Source organism: Dipteris shenzhenensis, chromosome 17 (assembly GCF_047967505.1).
Source record: "Dipteris shenzhenensis isolate YYH24624 ecotype China chromosome 17, Dip_SZ_1.0, whole genome shotgun sequence".
In the NCBI taxonomy this organism is placed as follows: domain Eukaryota; kingdom Viridiplantae; phylum Streptophyta; class Polypodiopsida; order Gleicheniales; family Dipteridaceae; genus Dipteris; species Dipteris shenzhenensis.
This window is the reverse complement of record NC_141612.1, coordinates 17487844-17501721: the sequence shown is the minus strand read 5'-3', so window position 1 is coordinate 17501721 and position 13878 is coordinate 17487844. Positions and strand designations below refer to the sequence as shown.

Sequence of the window (13878 nt, the reverse complement as noted above, 5' to 3'; positions counted from 1 at the left end):
AGTAAATCATTCTTAAGTGGAAGGGAATGTTATGTCAATCATAATTATGGAAGCATTCAGCTTGGTTGTTGGTGATGAGAGAAAGCAGAGGGCTCAACAGTGCTTGCATTGATGGGGGCTTAGATGGCTAAAGTCTAGAATTAATCCTAAATTTAAGAATTAATGAAGTGGTGCAAAAGGAAGCCATATCGAGAGGGCTTTAAAGAAAGGGTCTTATAGGACACTTGGCACCAATTACACAAGACAAGTGGCAAGCACTGGGCAAGGGGGAAGACTCTAGAGAGAGAGAGAGATGCATTTGAGAGGTAAAAAGGAACTCGAGGCGAATTCCAAAAAACAAGATGAATATGACGAAGCTCTCTTTCGGGGTTTGAAGGTTGGGTGAACAATGCCGGAAGGAGTCCTCCTTGTTTGTAGACATTGCCACAAAAGACAACCCCAACAAACTCTAGATCCCAATTCTATGTTGCAAATCATTAGGGGCATAGATACTAAGGTACACCCCGGTAAATAACAAATAGATGCCCCTCTAGTAATCTTCTCCAGTTCTGGTTTAACAATGTGGAGGGATCTCACATGACACTAACCCTTCTGCTCAGCATCTCTAGTATGGCATGCAACCTCCTCCTTCAGCATAGTATTTGCATCATCATCCATAAGGGGGGAGAATCCCCCCTGAAGCTTATGGGCCAAGGCATCCGCGTATGAAGGCAATTTTTGACCTACATAAATGGAAGTGAAAGGAACTAAATAAACAAAAAAGAGGGGGGGGGTATAATAATCATAGTGAACTAAATAAATGGAATTAAAAGGAGCCTGTGAATCCATGGTTTCAACTCCCGAGGAGTTGTGAAGTCTAGGTGGTTGGATGAGAACGAACCGTGAGGAGCACGGTCAAGCCTAGTGCAAAAATCAAGATGGGGGGAGGTAGAGCGTAAGGGCGGGTACAACGAGGAGTAGAGAGTTGGCAGCACAGTATTGCGGCTGAGGGAGGAAGAGTAAATTAATGGCTAGTTGGGGACGGGAGGGTCGGGGAGATGAGGGGTCATGGAGAGGTGTGGAGACCGAGGATCTAGAAGCATAACAGTCAGCACAGAATACAAAGTGAGGCATAGATCACGAATCGAATGGACGGAAGTGCGAATCGAGGCACAAATAGAAAGCGCTGCATGTGGGGATTTAGGGGGGTTGTTTAATAAAGAAGGGCATTTATTTAACCAACATAAGTTTGGGAAAAACACTTGGGAGGGTTCGGGTTAAGTTTGGTAGAGCTAGATTAAGAAAAGGAATAAGAAAAAATAAAGAGAAATTAGGAAAAATAAAGAGATGATGAAAAGGAGATTTTTTTTAAAAGAAATATTAAAAAAGGAAAAATAAAATTGAAGAGAGGGGGAGAAGGTAGTTGGATAGGAGGGTAAGAAAAGGAAAAAATGCATACTGTGTTTGGGGGGGGGAAATGTTAGGAAGAAATGGGAATATATTAAAAAGGTATAAACTAGTAAAAAGGAAAGTGAAAGGGAATAATTAGGAGTAAAAATAATAAATTAAAGTAGGAGATAAGGAGGATAGGTTAATAACAAAGTAGAGGTTTTCTAAAAAATAAGAAGGAAAAAGTAGTAATTGAAAATTAATAGAGGAAATTAAAAAGGAAGTTAAAATCGGAAATAAAGAAGAGAAATAAAAAGATTTTAAGGAGATAAAGAGGTAAATTAAAGAGAATTAAAAAAGGGAAAAATAAGGGGAAAAGGTTTGAGGATACAAGGGAAAATTATATTAAAGGAGGAATTTGAGTGGAGATTCAAGGGGGTTTGAGGGTAAAAGGGAAAAAAAAAAGAAAGGGGGTTAAAAAGGGGAAGGGGGGGAGGGGGGGGGGAAGGTAGAGTGAATGTAAAGGGGGAAAGGAATAGGAAGTGTGTGTGTGTGTGTGTGTGTGTGTGTGTGTGTGTAAGACAAGACAACCCCCCCTTTTACATAGTGAAAATACAAAAGAGGTAGTGTAAAGGATATAAAGAGAACATTATAGAATTAAGGAATTATAGAGTTTGAGTATGTAGGTAAAGCACCTATGAAATTGCATTAAAAGTATATAAGAGCTTTGATAAGAAATTACTATAATGTATTTGTAAAAAAAATAATGGAGCTTGGTAAAGTGCTTATAAGCATCTCTTTTATTGAAGAGGAGAGTCTGCATACCTACCACCATCCAACAAGAAAACATGGTAAGAACCAGCTTAACTTTAATTGGGAAGACAGGTGGCATAAACACCCCTCTGTTATTATCAGGGTCACAATAAAAATAGTGGCTTAAACACAAACTTAAACAACTCGATGTGGACTTTAACGGTGTAAAAAAAGGGGCCTAGAGAGAATTTGGAAAAAAGGAAAAAGGATTTAAAAAGTTAGTTTTAAAATTTTAATTTAAAAGATTGGGGGAAAATCAAGTGAAATTAGGGAAACTTATGGGGAAGAAAGGGGAAAATGGGGAAGAAAATAGGAGAAAATTAGTAAAGATGCGGGGGGGCAATGGAAAAAAAGTAAGAGAAGTGCTTGAGTAAGACATGTGATTTTGGATCGATGGGAGCTGTTGGTTTTGCAAGTAACCAGGGGAAAAAAGAGTTTATATGATAGCCATAACATGGATGGAGTGGGCTAATGTGGGATTGTTTGGGGTGGAAGACTTCTTAGAAAGAAAAAAAAAACAAAAGAAAGATAAAATTGCTCAGCGAGCAATGAAGTGAGTCAAAAGGCAATGCCATGATGAATTAAATGTAATAAGTGCAACCATCCAAAGATGCTTGGGGTGAGGGAGAAGGAGCCGGAAGATGGTTGTTGAGAGCTTCTAATTAGAGCAAAACATCCCATGAAAATTTCTGAAAGGAAAACAAGACACAAGTTAGAGAAAGGAGTCAAGAAGCCAAAAAAGGCCTTTATGACTTAAGTGTACTATGTGCAACAGTCCAGAGTTGCAGGGGAAAGGACATGTGTGTGGAAGACAAGACAACCACCCCTTTTGCATAGTGAAAAGACAAAAGAGTTAGGGTAAAGGATAGACAGAGATTCAAGTACCTTGCTCATTCTTCATTTCAGTTATGCATGAAGACTTGCAGTGGTAGATACCAGAACCATAGAGTCTCGCAATTCTTAGACTGGTCGAGCTCTTTTGGTTTCTAGCAAATGGCAATGCTGGATAGGGCGTATGTCACATATTTGTCTTAAAGTATTGGTTGATTTGGAGTTCGAGTAGATACCTTCACTTGGTCATTGTTGACGACTATTTTGGTTTGACCATAGTTATTGGCTGCTAGGTAAAATTCTCGTATGAGCTATTTCCTCCCTATAATGCTCTAGAATCTTTTACAAAGATTTGCATATATATATATATATATATATATATATATACGTACACACACACACACACATACTATTCTCCTTTTTCTTTTGCATCCACTTGATTTTTTAATTTTCCCTTTTCCTATTTTTTCTAATTCCTTTTCCTTCTATCTCATAAACACTCCCTAACTTTTACTGATTCCTCCTAATTCTTTTCGATTTCTTTCTTAAAGCTCTCTCTCTCTCTCTCTCTCTCTCTCTCTCTCTCTCTCTCTCTCTCTCTTTGTGTCCCCCCCTCGGCATCTTTAGCTAATTTTCTCCTATTTTCTTCCCCATTTTTACCCCTTATGTCCCCATAATTTTCCCTAATTTCACTTGATTTTCCCCTAATTTTTTAAGTTAATTTTTTAAAACTAACTTTTAAAATCCTTCTTCCTTTTTTAAAAATTCTCTCTAGGCCCCTTTCTTTACACCTTTAAAGTCCACATCGAGCTGTTTAAGTCTGTGTTTAAGCCACTATTTTATTGTGACCCTACCAGAGAACACTACACAAGTAATATGCCAATAGGCATCAAGAGACCAGGGAACTATACACTTACAATACATCTTTAGTAAAATCGACCTATCAAAGGAAAACCGCCTATTGGTCTGTAGGCAAACTCAAACGTAAATTTGGCCACAATAGTAAGCCAAGGGAGAAGACCTGCATGAGCGATGTGCAAACCGAGAACCAAAGGCTAGATGATTAAAGCTTCCTTAGCTACACGACTCTCCTTAAAACATAAGAACGAGAAACTAACCTGGCCACATTACCCATAAAGCTAACAAGAGCAAAAAGTCAATCACACAACATGGCAAGTGAGCCAGAATATGAAAACTAGGGGACCCAGACCCAACCTTCACATGAATCATTCCACGAATGCACCTTTCTATCCGGATAGAAGATGAATGAATCCTACAATGTGGACCCAAGCTTGCAACTCTAGTCTGTCAGCTTAGAAGGTTGTGTTGCAGCTACATAGCATTGGTGAGATGGAGGGACTACGACTAGAGGTGAGACAACTTGGGCTTGGCAGGGACCTTTAGCAGCTAGAAGTATAACAAAAGATTGCTCTTCTCGTTTCTAGCTGTGGTAATGTTGGATTGGGCGTATGTCAGATTTGTCTTCCAGTATTGGTTGATCTGGAATTTGAGTAAATACCTTTACTTGGTCATTGTTGTTGATGACTGTTTTGGTTTGACCATAGTTATTGGCTGCCTGATGAAATTCTTGTATGAGCTATTTCCTCCCTATAATGCTCTAGAATCTTTTACAAAGCTTTGCATATGTATATCTATATATGTACACACACACACACACACACTTACTATTCTCCATTTTCTTTTGCATCCACTTAATTTCTTAATTTTCCCTTTTCTTGTTTTTTCTAATTCCTTTTCCTTCTATCTCACAAACACTCCCTAACTTTTTCTAATTCCTCCTAATTCTCTCTCCCACCCCCCACCCCATCTTTAGCTAATTTTCTCCTATTTTCTTCCCCATTTTTCCCCTTCCTTCCCCATAATTTTCCCTAATTTCATTTGATTTTCCCCCAATTTTTAAAATGAACTTTTTAAATCCTTTTTTCTTTTTTTCAAATTCTCTCTAGGCCCCTTTCTTTACACCTTTAAAGTCCACATCGAGCTGTTTAAGTCTGTGCTTAAGCCACTATTTTATTGTGACCCTACCAGAGAACACTACATGAGTAATATGCCAATAGGCATCAAGAGACAAGGGAACTATACACTCACGAAACATCTTTGGTAAGACTGATCTATTAAAGAAAAATTGCCTATTGGTCTGTAGGTGAACCCAAACGTAAATTTGGCCACAATAGTAAGCAAAGGAAGAAGACCTGCATGAACGATGTGCAAATTGAGAACCAAAGGCTAGATGATTAAAGCTTCCTTAGCTACATGACTCTCCTTAAAACAGAAGAACGAGAAACTAACCTGGCCACATTACCCATATAGCTAAAAAGAGCAAAGTCAATGACACAACATCGCAAGTGAGCCAGAATATGAAAACTAGGGGACCCAGACCAACACCTTCACATGAATTGTTCCAAGAATGCACCTATCTATCTGGATAGAAGACGAATGAATCCTGCAATGTGGACCTAGGCTTGCAACTCTAGTCCGTCAGCTTAGAAGGTTGTGTTGTACATAGCATTGGCGAGATGGAGGGACTACGACTAGAGGCGAGATGACATGGGCAGGGACCTTTAGCAGCTAGCAGTATAACAAAAGATTGCTTGTAGTAGTAAGATGTTCATAACAATTTTCGTAATGAATGCATGTAGAAGATGTAATACCCCACTCTAAGGAGAAACGGCAGATGACATAGACTAGTATTGAGTTGCACCAGAGAATGCTTGAATATAGAGGTCGCAACCACAAAACAGATCGATAGCTCAGTAAAGAAGAGACTCCACAAGCATGCATGGATACGAATCAGGATTTGAAGATTGAGTTCCTGACATCAACAATCAGAGCCAGGATTCAGTTTGAGAAGAGCCTTTAATACATCCAGATAAGGTTAGAAGGAAGGCACTTTCAGAGCTATTTTGAGGAAGGCCGTAGAGAACCTTTCTAACACAAGACCAGTAGGTTTGTGTGATGACAAAGAGACGATCCACTTGGCTCGTGATAGACATAGGGATGATGTAACTAACAGATCCTTTCGAGCCCCATCCACTCTATGAAGACACTTAAAAATGAGCTACTAGAGAAGCTGATAGAGCATGAGAGAAAGAACGCTTCCTGCAACAGGAAGGGAGTGCTGCAATAGGAAGGGAGTGAAACCGAAAGGTAGGCCAAGAGCTAATGCTACTGGGAGGAATATGAGCCCACAACGGCTCATCAAGAAAGAGATGCCATTATTCGTGGCCACTAACTCGACATACACAAGTCAGATCACATTTCCTTGAGCAAACGAGGTTTTCATGCTCCTTCCCTCTAACTTAATTTTAGCAAATCCATAATGGACATAATGCCAATTCCTTTACCCCAACTTCATCACTTTTACTAGACCAATAACCAGCATTACCCATCTAACTTCTTGAAATTAGCTCAACCACCATAGAACCTCTAGAATAATGAAAGAGAAAACATAAACATCTCTTACAATTACTAAGGAATATAGCCATATACCTTAGAAGGCCAAACTACAAATCCCATTTGCTTTGGAGATCCTACAAATTTAGCTACAAGCTCTCGAGCGACAGGAAGATAAAGCATCCTTTAGACATACTTCTAGACCACCATACACTTAAGCATCCCACAGATGATAGCATAGAAAGAAACAATAAACCCTCATATAACCTATACCAATGCTCCTTTTATTAAACCAAATAGTAAACCTTCATAACACTAAAGTTACAATTCAATAATATTTACGATAAATTATTAGTTAGTAGATAGATGCACTCAATAGTCACAAGTCATACCCATAAGTAGGAAACTATATATGGAATAAACCTATACATAAAAAGGAAAGAGACCGACCTAAATAAAATTTAAAACAATTCATCTAACAAACATTCTTAATTATCCTCATATAGTACCATGCAATCCCTACTATTACCCAATCTATTGCAATCCCCACTATTACCCAATCTATAACAAACTTAACACCAGTAAAATGCCAAAGATAAAAAACATCCGCAAAGCCAATCAAATCCAATCTCCATGTAGTAAAAAGTGGAATAGTAAAGTGTATAGAAATATGAATTAAAAAAGTTCACAACGTATATCATGTGGAAATTATCTGTTGTTCATGTAGTAAGCATGAAGGTTCATAGAACTTTGCAAAGTTTCATAGGGTAGAGTCCGATCCATCACACCCCATGACACACACTCGGTCGTGGTCTTTTGTGGTTGCATTGCCGTCTCCACGTTTTTTATGCATACCAATTTGAAGTTAGTAATATCATGGCATGTCTTTTTGATTTTGATCTTAGCATGCGTGTGCGTGTTGCAAGTGGCATTCATTGAGAGAGGTCCACGTGTCTTAAGATGGTATCAAAGTGGTGGTCCTTCTATGCTCATTGATGATGTTAGAGGACCAACTTTACGTGATGATGATTTAGGATTCAGAGCAAAGCAACACAACAAGTAGACAATATGACCTACACAAGAGAACTACTAGAGCAGCACAATCTGGGCATATCGTTGTCTATAAAATAATTGCCTACATCAGCAACATTATGAGAAATGATGAGGTGTGCTCCTCGTAGTAGATAAATAGTAGATGGCCGCCAGTTCTTGGCAGGCAAACATAGTGCCTTGCAAGGAATATGACACAGCCCTCAAATTTGAAGGGTAGCCTAGAATTTCATTTTGAAGGGCAATTTAAGAGTTATTCTTCTTGTAAGTTACTTTTGAAGGGTGACTTGGCATTTCCTTTGTGATTTTTCCCAAAGCGGTCCTTCTTTTGAAGGTTCATCTCTCTATTTCCCTTTGGGGAAGGGTGTTGAATCCTTCAAATTTGAGGGCTGATATGACATGTTGCATGAGATGCATAAGAGTACATGGATGCAATGATAGCAACACAAATATAGATGGTACCAAAAGGTGGCAAAAATCTTCCAACCCTCGCCCTTGGGGCTCCCCTACCCTATTGATGATAGGTGAGTAGTGGAATAAACCCCACCAAAATCAAGTTATCATCCCTTGTTCCCTGAAGCTTTTGTGAAGTGAGGGTGTTGGAATAATGCCCGTCACCCTGTGAGGACAAGGCCATAGGGCCAAAGGTCCAACATGCAAAAGACTCCCAATTCCCTTTGGTAAGAGCATCCTCACAAGATGGAGTTCACATGGGAGAGTTCTCAAGCTTGCAACGTATTATCCTCTAAACATATATTATACTCTAAACATATGTTTTGATAAGGGTGAGCTTAGGCGTCTTTGTAGGCCTCTTCATTTGGTTATCTTAAAGTGGCTCTAGGCAACAAGTTTTCAGTTGATTAGCAAACTCAAGCTTCAGATCTCTGTCATGCTATCAGCCTTATTGTATTGACGATTGGAGCTTCAGCAATTTACACCAGTAGAACCTTCAAGCTCACCATTGCAATATTTTGTCCCCAGCTTGGAGGAGATCATTGATTCTCCAGCAAATTCACAAGAGTGCACGGAATTTTGTTTAGACGGCAAATTTTTTTGGTGGGCGGTCATTCTTTGCAATGGCAAGCAACGGTCCAATCACCGAGCTTCCTGTTCTCCTAGGAGTATTGTTTTCTGCATTAGCAGGGTTGTTTGCCATTTTTCTATTCTATATTCGTCGCAATCGACATGTCGAGCCAGTCGCCCACGGCGCTTCCTCCTCGCCGGGGTCTGCACAAAGTGTGCCCAAGAAGGCCCCTCCTCCACATTCAAATAAGCGTCGCGCACCTGTTGCTGCTGACAAGGTTTAAAATGCTGTCTTTCAGAATAGTTGCAAGCAACGCCTATCGTGCCAATCTAAACGATCGCACTTAATGGGCACATCTTTATCTGCACACGTCGAAGATCTCCCTGCATTCTCTTCTTGTACGCAAGACGTCTCATTTTGTCTGAATTTGTTGCACAGGTTCATCATCCTCTTCTCCTGAACACCCTGAAGGGTCACACAGATGCAGTCAATGGAATTTGTTTCACATCAAATGGTCGGGGTCTAGCAACAGGTACTTTCTATAAATCAATTAGATAGCAGGATATGTTTTTTTCACATATGCTTTAGCTCAAGTGTTCTAAGTATACCCTACAATCAAATTTACAACTCTTATTTGTTGTTGGACATGAGTGGAATTGTGATAGTGTGTATATGAAATTGACACGAATGTGTGGAGGGGGAACTTTGAGGGCTCTATCTATTAAAATTACCTATTCAACTTCAAATTACCTATTTCCTAGATATATACCAGTGGAGACGGGAATTCTGGCCGTAGCACTGAGTAGACCTTTTTGAAACTCATGTATCTTTTCACAGAAAAGCAGCCAAGTAAACTTATTAAACCCCTATTCTTTTAGACGAGGTATAAGGAGTCAAAAAGCCAACCAAGAAGGGAAGTTTGGCATAATCATAGAGAAAAGACCTTGTCCAAATTTATGTGCTTTTGTCAGAGAGCAGAGGTCAACCAAGACCTCTATTTGAGAGATGAACCAAGAAGAAAGTTGTAGGGCACTCAAGTTCCATGATTTTCTTATCCCACTTGCTAGGATTGGCAATCTCAGGAATAAAAGAGGTGAAGGAAATGAAAACGTATTGCAGAGAGTATTGTCTCACCAGCTCTAAGACAAAACAAGATGAGGGAATCCCATGCAAGAGATGGATTAGCACTCTATGTAACATGTAGGAGGTTGAGATAGATGAGCACTTTGCAAAAATTTCTCATGTACTATGAGATTTAGGGATGGCATCAAATTTTATTCAAGAGCAGAAACAAACTCTGTTGCCATATCCTTTTGCGAGCTGCAGCAACAATTATAAGTGACATTGGTCTCCACTAAATACCCTACTTATTAATTACAAATTTCGTATGGGAGCGACTTAAAAATATAGAGAGAGAAAGAAAGACAGAAAGAAAGATGTATCAATGTCTGGAGAGGCCTCGCAGGCCTATGGGATAAAGTGCGCAGAAAAAGCGAACTCATACAAGCCTCAGTGGGCTGAAGCAAAGGGCGCACTAGGGCCCTTGCTGAGTACTAATCTATGCTATCAAAATCAATCTATCCAAATACAAACTGAGACAAGTCAGTCTAGGAGCTGGGACTCAAAAACCAAAGCCTAGTACAGTAATGGCTCTCTGATGAGCTGTCAAGATACCTTGTATCTCCATTGCGCTGTGGTGGCGGGGGACACGGTCTCCTTGATCTATGAACTCTCTAGGCTATGTCCAGAGTGACTCCTCGCCTCTGTTGATCACCCTTGAGGAATGCTGTGATAGGTCGGACTTGGATAGAATGTACTATTGGGCACTCTCTATCTCGCATGAGGTCTTTGTGTCCCTCTCTTGATGGTACTGTGTCGGCTGCTAATCCATGGGGTTGACTCAAATGTATAGAAATATGTGACGCGTCGCTGTGCCCTGTCAGCCTCTATGTCCTATGGTTTGGCCATCTTCTGTTGCTCTATGATCTGGCACAGCAGTGTCTCCTTGTGCTAGTGCATCTCCATCAGATAGGGCCCAATGCAAACATGGTCATGGAAATGGATCAGTAGTGGTAAGAGGACCGAAGCCACTCCCCTCTAGGTAGAGACAGTGGTAACGCCCCCGGTCTCATAATAGGCTAGGCAAACACAAAGAAAATGCTCCTTTGTCTCAACTGCCCCAGCATACATAGCGTGTAGACTCGTTGCTCTCTGGATATACCTGCGGCTTTCCCTAACTCAATCCTCAACTAATGGGACGAAACCCGCATCTGACCAATGGCAATCCTCAGTGCTCCTCTCTTTGCCCTCAAGATATTGGGGTCTGATGATGAATTTCCTCCTCCAATACTCTCAAGAAGTGGTCATGGTAGAACTGGGTCTTGTTGGGGAGCTCCTGGTCCCCCTCCCCAAGTCCGAGATGTATGAAGCCGGAGGAGGTCTAACCGTATGATACAGTTGATCTCATCTCGTGGGATCGACTCAGGACTCGAAAGTCTCCAGTGAGGTAAGTCTCAAACTCTGTGGATGAAACTCACTGTCTGAAAGATGCACAAACTTAGAGAGGTGTCATGGTGAACTTTGCCTGCACTGTCTCATGGGGGACTTAGGCTTGTATCGAATCATCCTGGACACCATCATCACTTGTAGTCGCTCAAAACCTCTCCAATCTGTCCTCGAAAGATCGCATCCCCAGAAGGGTGCTGCATACATAACAGTCGGTCGTACTTGTGTGTCGAAAAGCCAACCCTTCATCAGTGGATGTGCTTGGAAGCACTGTCGCTCTAGTTGAGCCAAAGCACTACGTCCCCGTGAGTCGTGCCCGAGCTGCATGGGTCATCGTGAAAATGGGGCCTATGAAGACTGCTCCCAAATATGTGTAGGACTGCACTATTAGGAGGTTGCCCAGTAAGGATCCCTCGCCCCCTAGGCGATCTATGAAGGAATTGATCTCATTAATGTAAAGGCCGAAGAGAGTCGGTGAGAGGGGGCAGCCCTGCTTCACCCCAATCGTGCTCTCGACCCAATCTGATAGACCGCGTGGGGCACGGGCTCTACCTCTCTGATTGACTCATATAGGCGCATCAGAGCCCAAATCAACGTCTTTGGTATTTGCATCGTCTGTGGTCTCTTGATCATGCGGGATCGTGGGATAGTGTCGAAGTCCTTTCGAAAGTCCACAAAACATGTGTAGACTTTCGGGTGTCTGGACCTCGCCTCAATGATGAGAGAGAGAGGGAGAGAATTGGTCACTAGCCTGGCGGGTTTACAAGATTAGGTGGCATGCTTTTATTTTTTTATATATATACCTTTGTAAGACAAAATATCCAATTGTTTGGGATTACTCAAAGGGTGCGGTGGGTCAGTGGTTGTAAAACAAGCTGGGTGGGGATTTACTATTTGGCATTTACATTTAAGCGCAATGGTTGTAAAACAAGCACTATTAGGGATTTACATAAAACAAGCTTAGTGGTTGTAAACCCAGCGCGGTGGGTTTGGGATTTCTCCATTTTTCTTGGATAAGTGGAATACATTTTTCTTAGAATGCATTTTCTTGTACCGTCTTAGTCGTCCACTACTCCAAGACACCCCATGATGTGCTCATGTGCGCCTAAATCCATTTTGAAGATACTCTTGCCCTTCTTTTGTCTAGGCAAAGGTTGCAACTGGAACTTAATAGCTCTTACTAGATGAGAGTACACAAATGTTTGTGGACTCTTACGTAACAATTTGTAATTGTGGCCTCTCTTGGATGCTTTTTTGTACCAATTACTACATCCCAAACCAAATGAGTAGAGGGGAAGGGGGTTGTATAGGGTCCCTACCCTGATCTAGTCAGGTAGCCAACTAGCCTAGTTGGCCAGTGTTATACCCACGTCTGGACATAATGTGGCTAGTGTTATGGAGGTCAGATTAACCTAGGGTGATGCAACCTAACCTAGGGACAATTAGGACATAATGTACCTTTGGTACAGCTAGGAAAGTCTTATGGTTGACACCTAAGACACCTTATGCCTATGCAAGTGTGCACCTTACCCAAGTAGGAAGGAACCCGTCTAGGTGTGTGATTCCCTAACGACATCTATGCGCAGAATGGGCTGCGTGGTATGGGACGTGTAGTCTTACCTGGGAGATCATTGGTAGGGGGTTTATGAACTTGAGCTCGAGGTTGATCCTTGCAAGGATCTATGGTTGGGAGGTGAAGCACTAGCCTGCATCATGTGGGTCCTTGTGTCTGTATACTAATCTCTGATAGTGTTTGTAGGTAGCTCCTGGATAGAGGATTGTGTAGAACCCTTAGGTCAACTATTCTACGGATGTTTCACTTGGTATGAGAGCCTACTTTATCTGCTTGCTTTTGTTATGTGCTGAAGATTGCAATTTCGTTTTTGGTTTTTTTGAATTTGTTCAAGGACGGGAAATTCAAATTTCTAACTGCTGCGATTTCACAGCAGTGGATTTGCTCCTTCTTGTCTGTATAATTGTTGTTAGGCTGTGAATTTCTTTTGCTTAGTCTGGGCAGAAATTTACTGGTTGAAGATAGATACGAAATCTGTTTTTGTTTTTTTGTCTTTTGAATTGTGAGTTTTGAATCTTAGATATGAAGTCTTTTAGCTATGGTGTATTGGCCGTAGGCATGTTTAGAATAATTTAACATAAGCTGAATACAAAAGCGGGGAGCTAAATAGCCCGTTTTTCGTTTAGTTTCAAAAGAAAGTTTGATTGAGTATGCATGTGCTTTCTAAGTTAGGAATGTAATTTTGCATCTTTGTAGGAAGCGGTACATAAGTGTAAGGGGTTCATTTAGTTTTTTATGTTATAAATAATTCATTCATTCTGTAAATTCTTTCATTCATTCTCTATATGAATGAGAGAGAGAGAGAGAGAGATTTTATTCCTATTATTGAGAGAGGACACTGAAAGCAAAATTTTCTTGATTCTAGGTACATAAAGCACATCATGAATTCTGAAATTTGTGCCATCTGTGGCTATAAGTACAATCTCACGCTCCAATGCCAGGAAATGAATAGGAAGAATTATTTGCACAAGACACCCTTTTTCCAGCGGGGTGATGGATATATAGAATCAAACAAATATTTCCTGGAAGCGATATGTTTGGTGGCACCACTATCAAAGTACCAATTATTCAATATTTCATTGACATGGAAAGCACATGAATCGTTAGAAGGATCGTAACTGCAAGTCAGAAAAGCATAAGAGTCATTCTCAGATGTGGCTGTAATATCTGGAGCAACCACCTGAAAATCAAGACTGCAAGTCAAAAAGGCATAGTCTTCTTCCACTAAGTTGGCTGAAGCATCACCACCATCATGGGCATGAGGAGATGAATCTGTGACAGCCATACTCGAATCCTTTTT

The 13878-nt window shown here is 40.8% G+C and overlaps 1 protein-coding gene across 1 annotated transcript in view; it reads left to right on the top strand.

The window, feature by feature from the left end:
* Nucleotides 1-8302: 8302 nt before the first annotated feature.
* The window catches only part of LOC147891770 (Transducin/WD40 repeat-like superfamily protein), a 64242-nt gene continuing 58666 nt past the window's right edge, over nucleotides 8303-13878 (top strand). Inside the window, exons 1-2 of the mRNA XM_087388263.1 lie at nucleotides 8303-8777; nucleotides 8939-9032. Of these exons, the coding sequence (XP_087244389.1) occupies nucleotides 8553-8777; nucleotides 8939-9032 (319 nt within the window). The 5' untranslated portion in view covers nucleotides 8303-8552. The remainder of the gene's footprint in view (nucleotides 8778-8938; nucleotides 9033-13878) is intronic.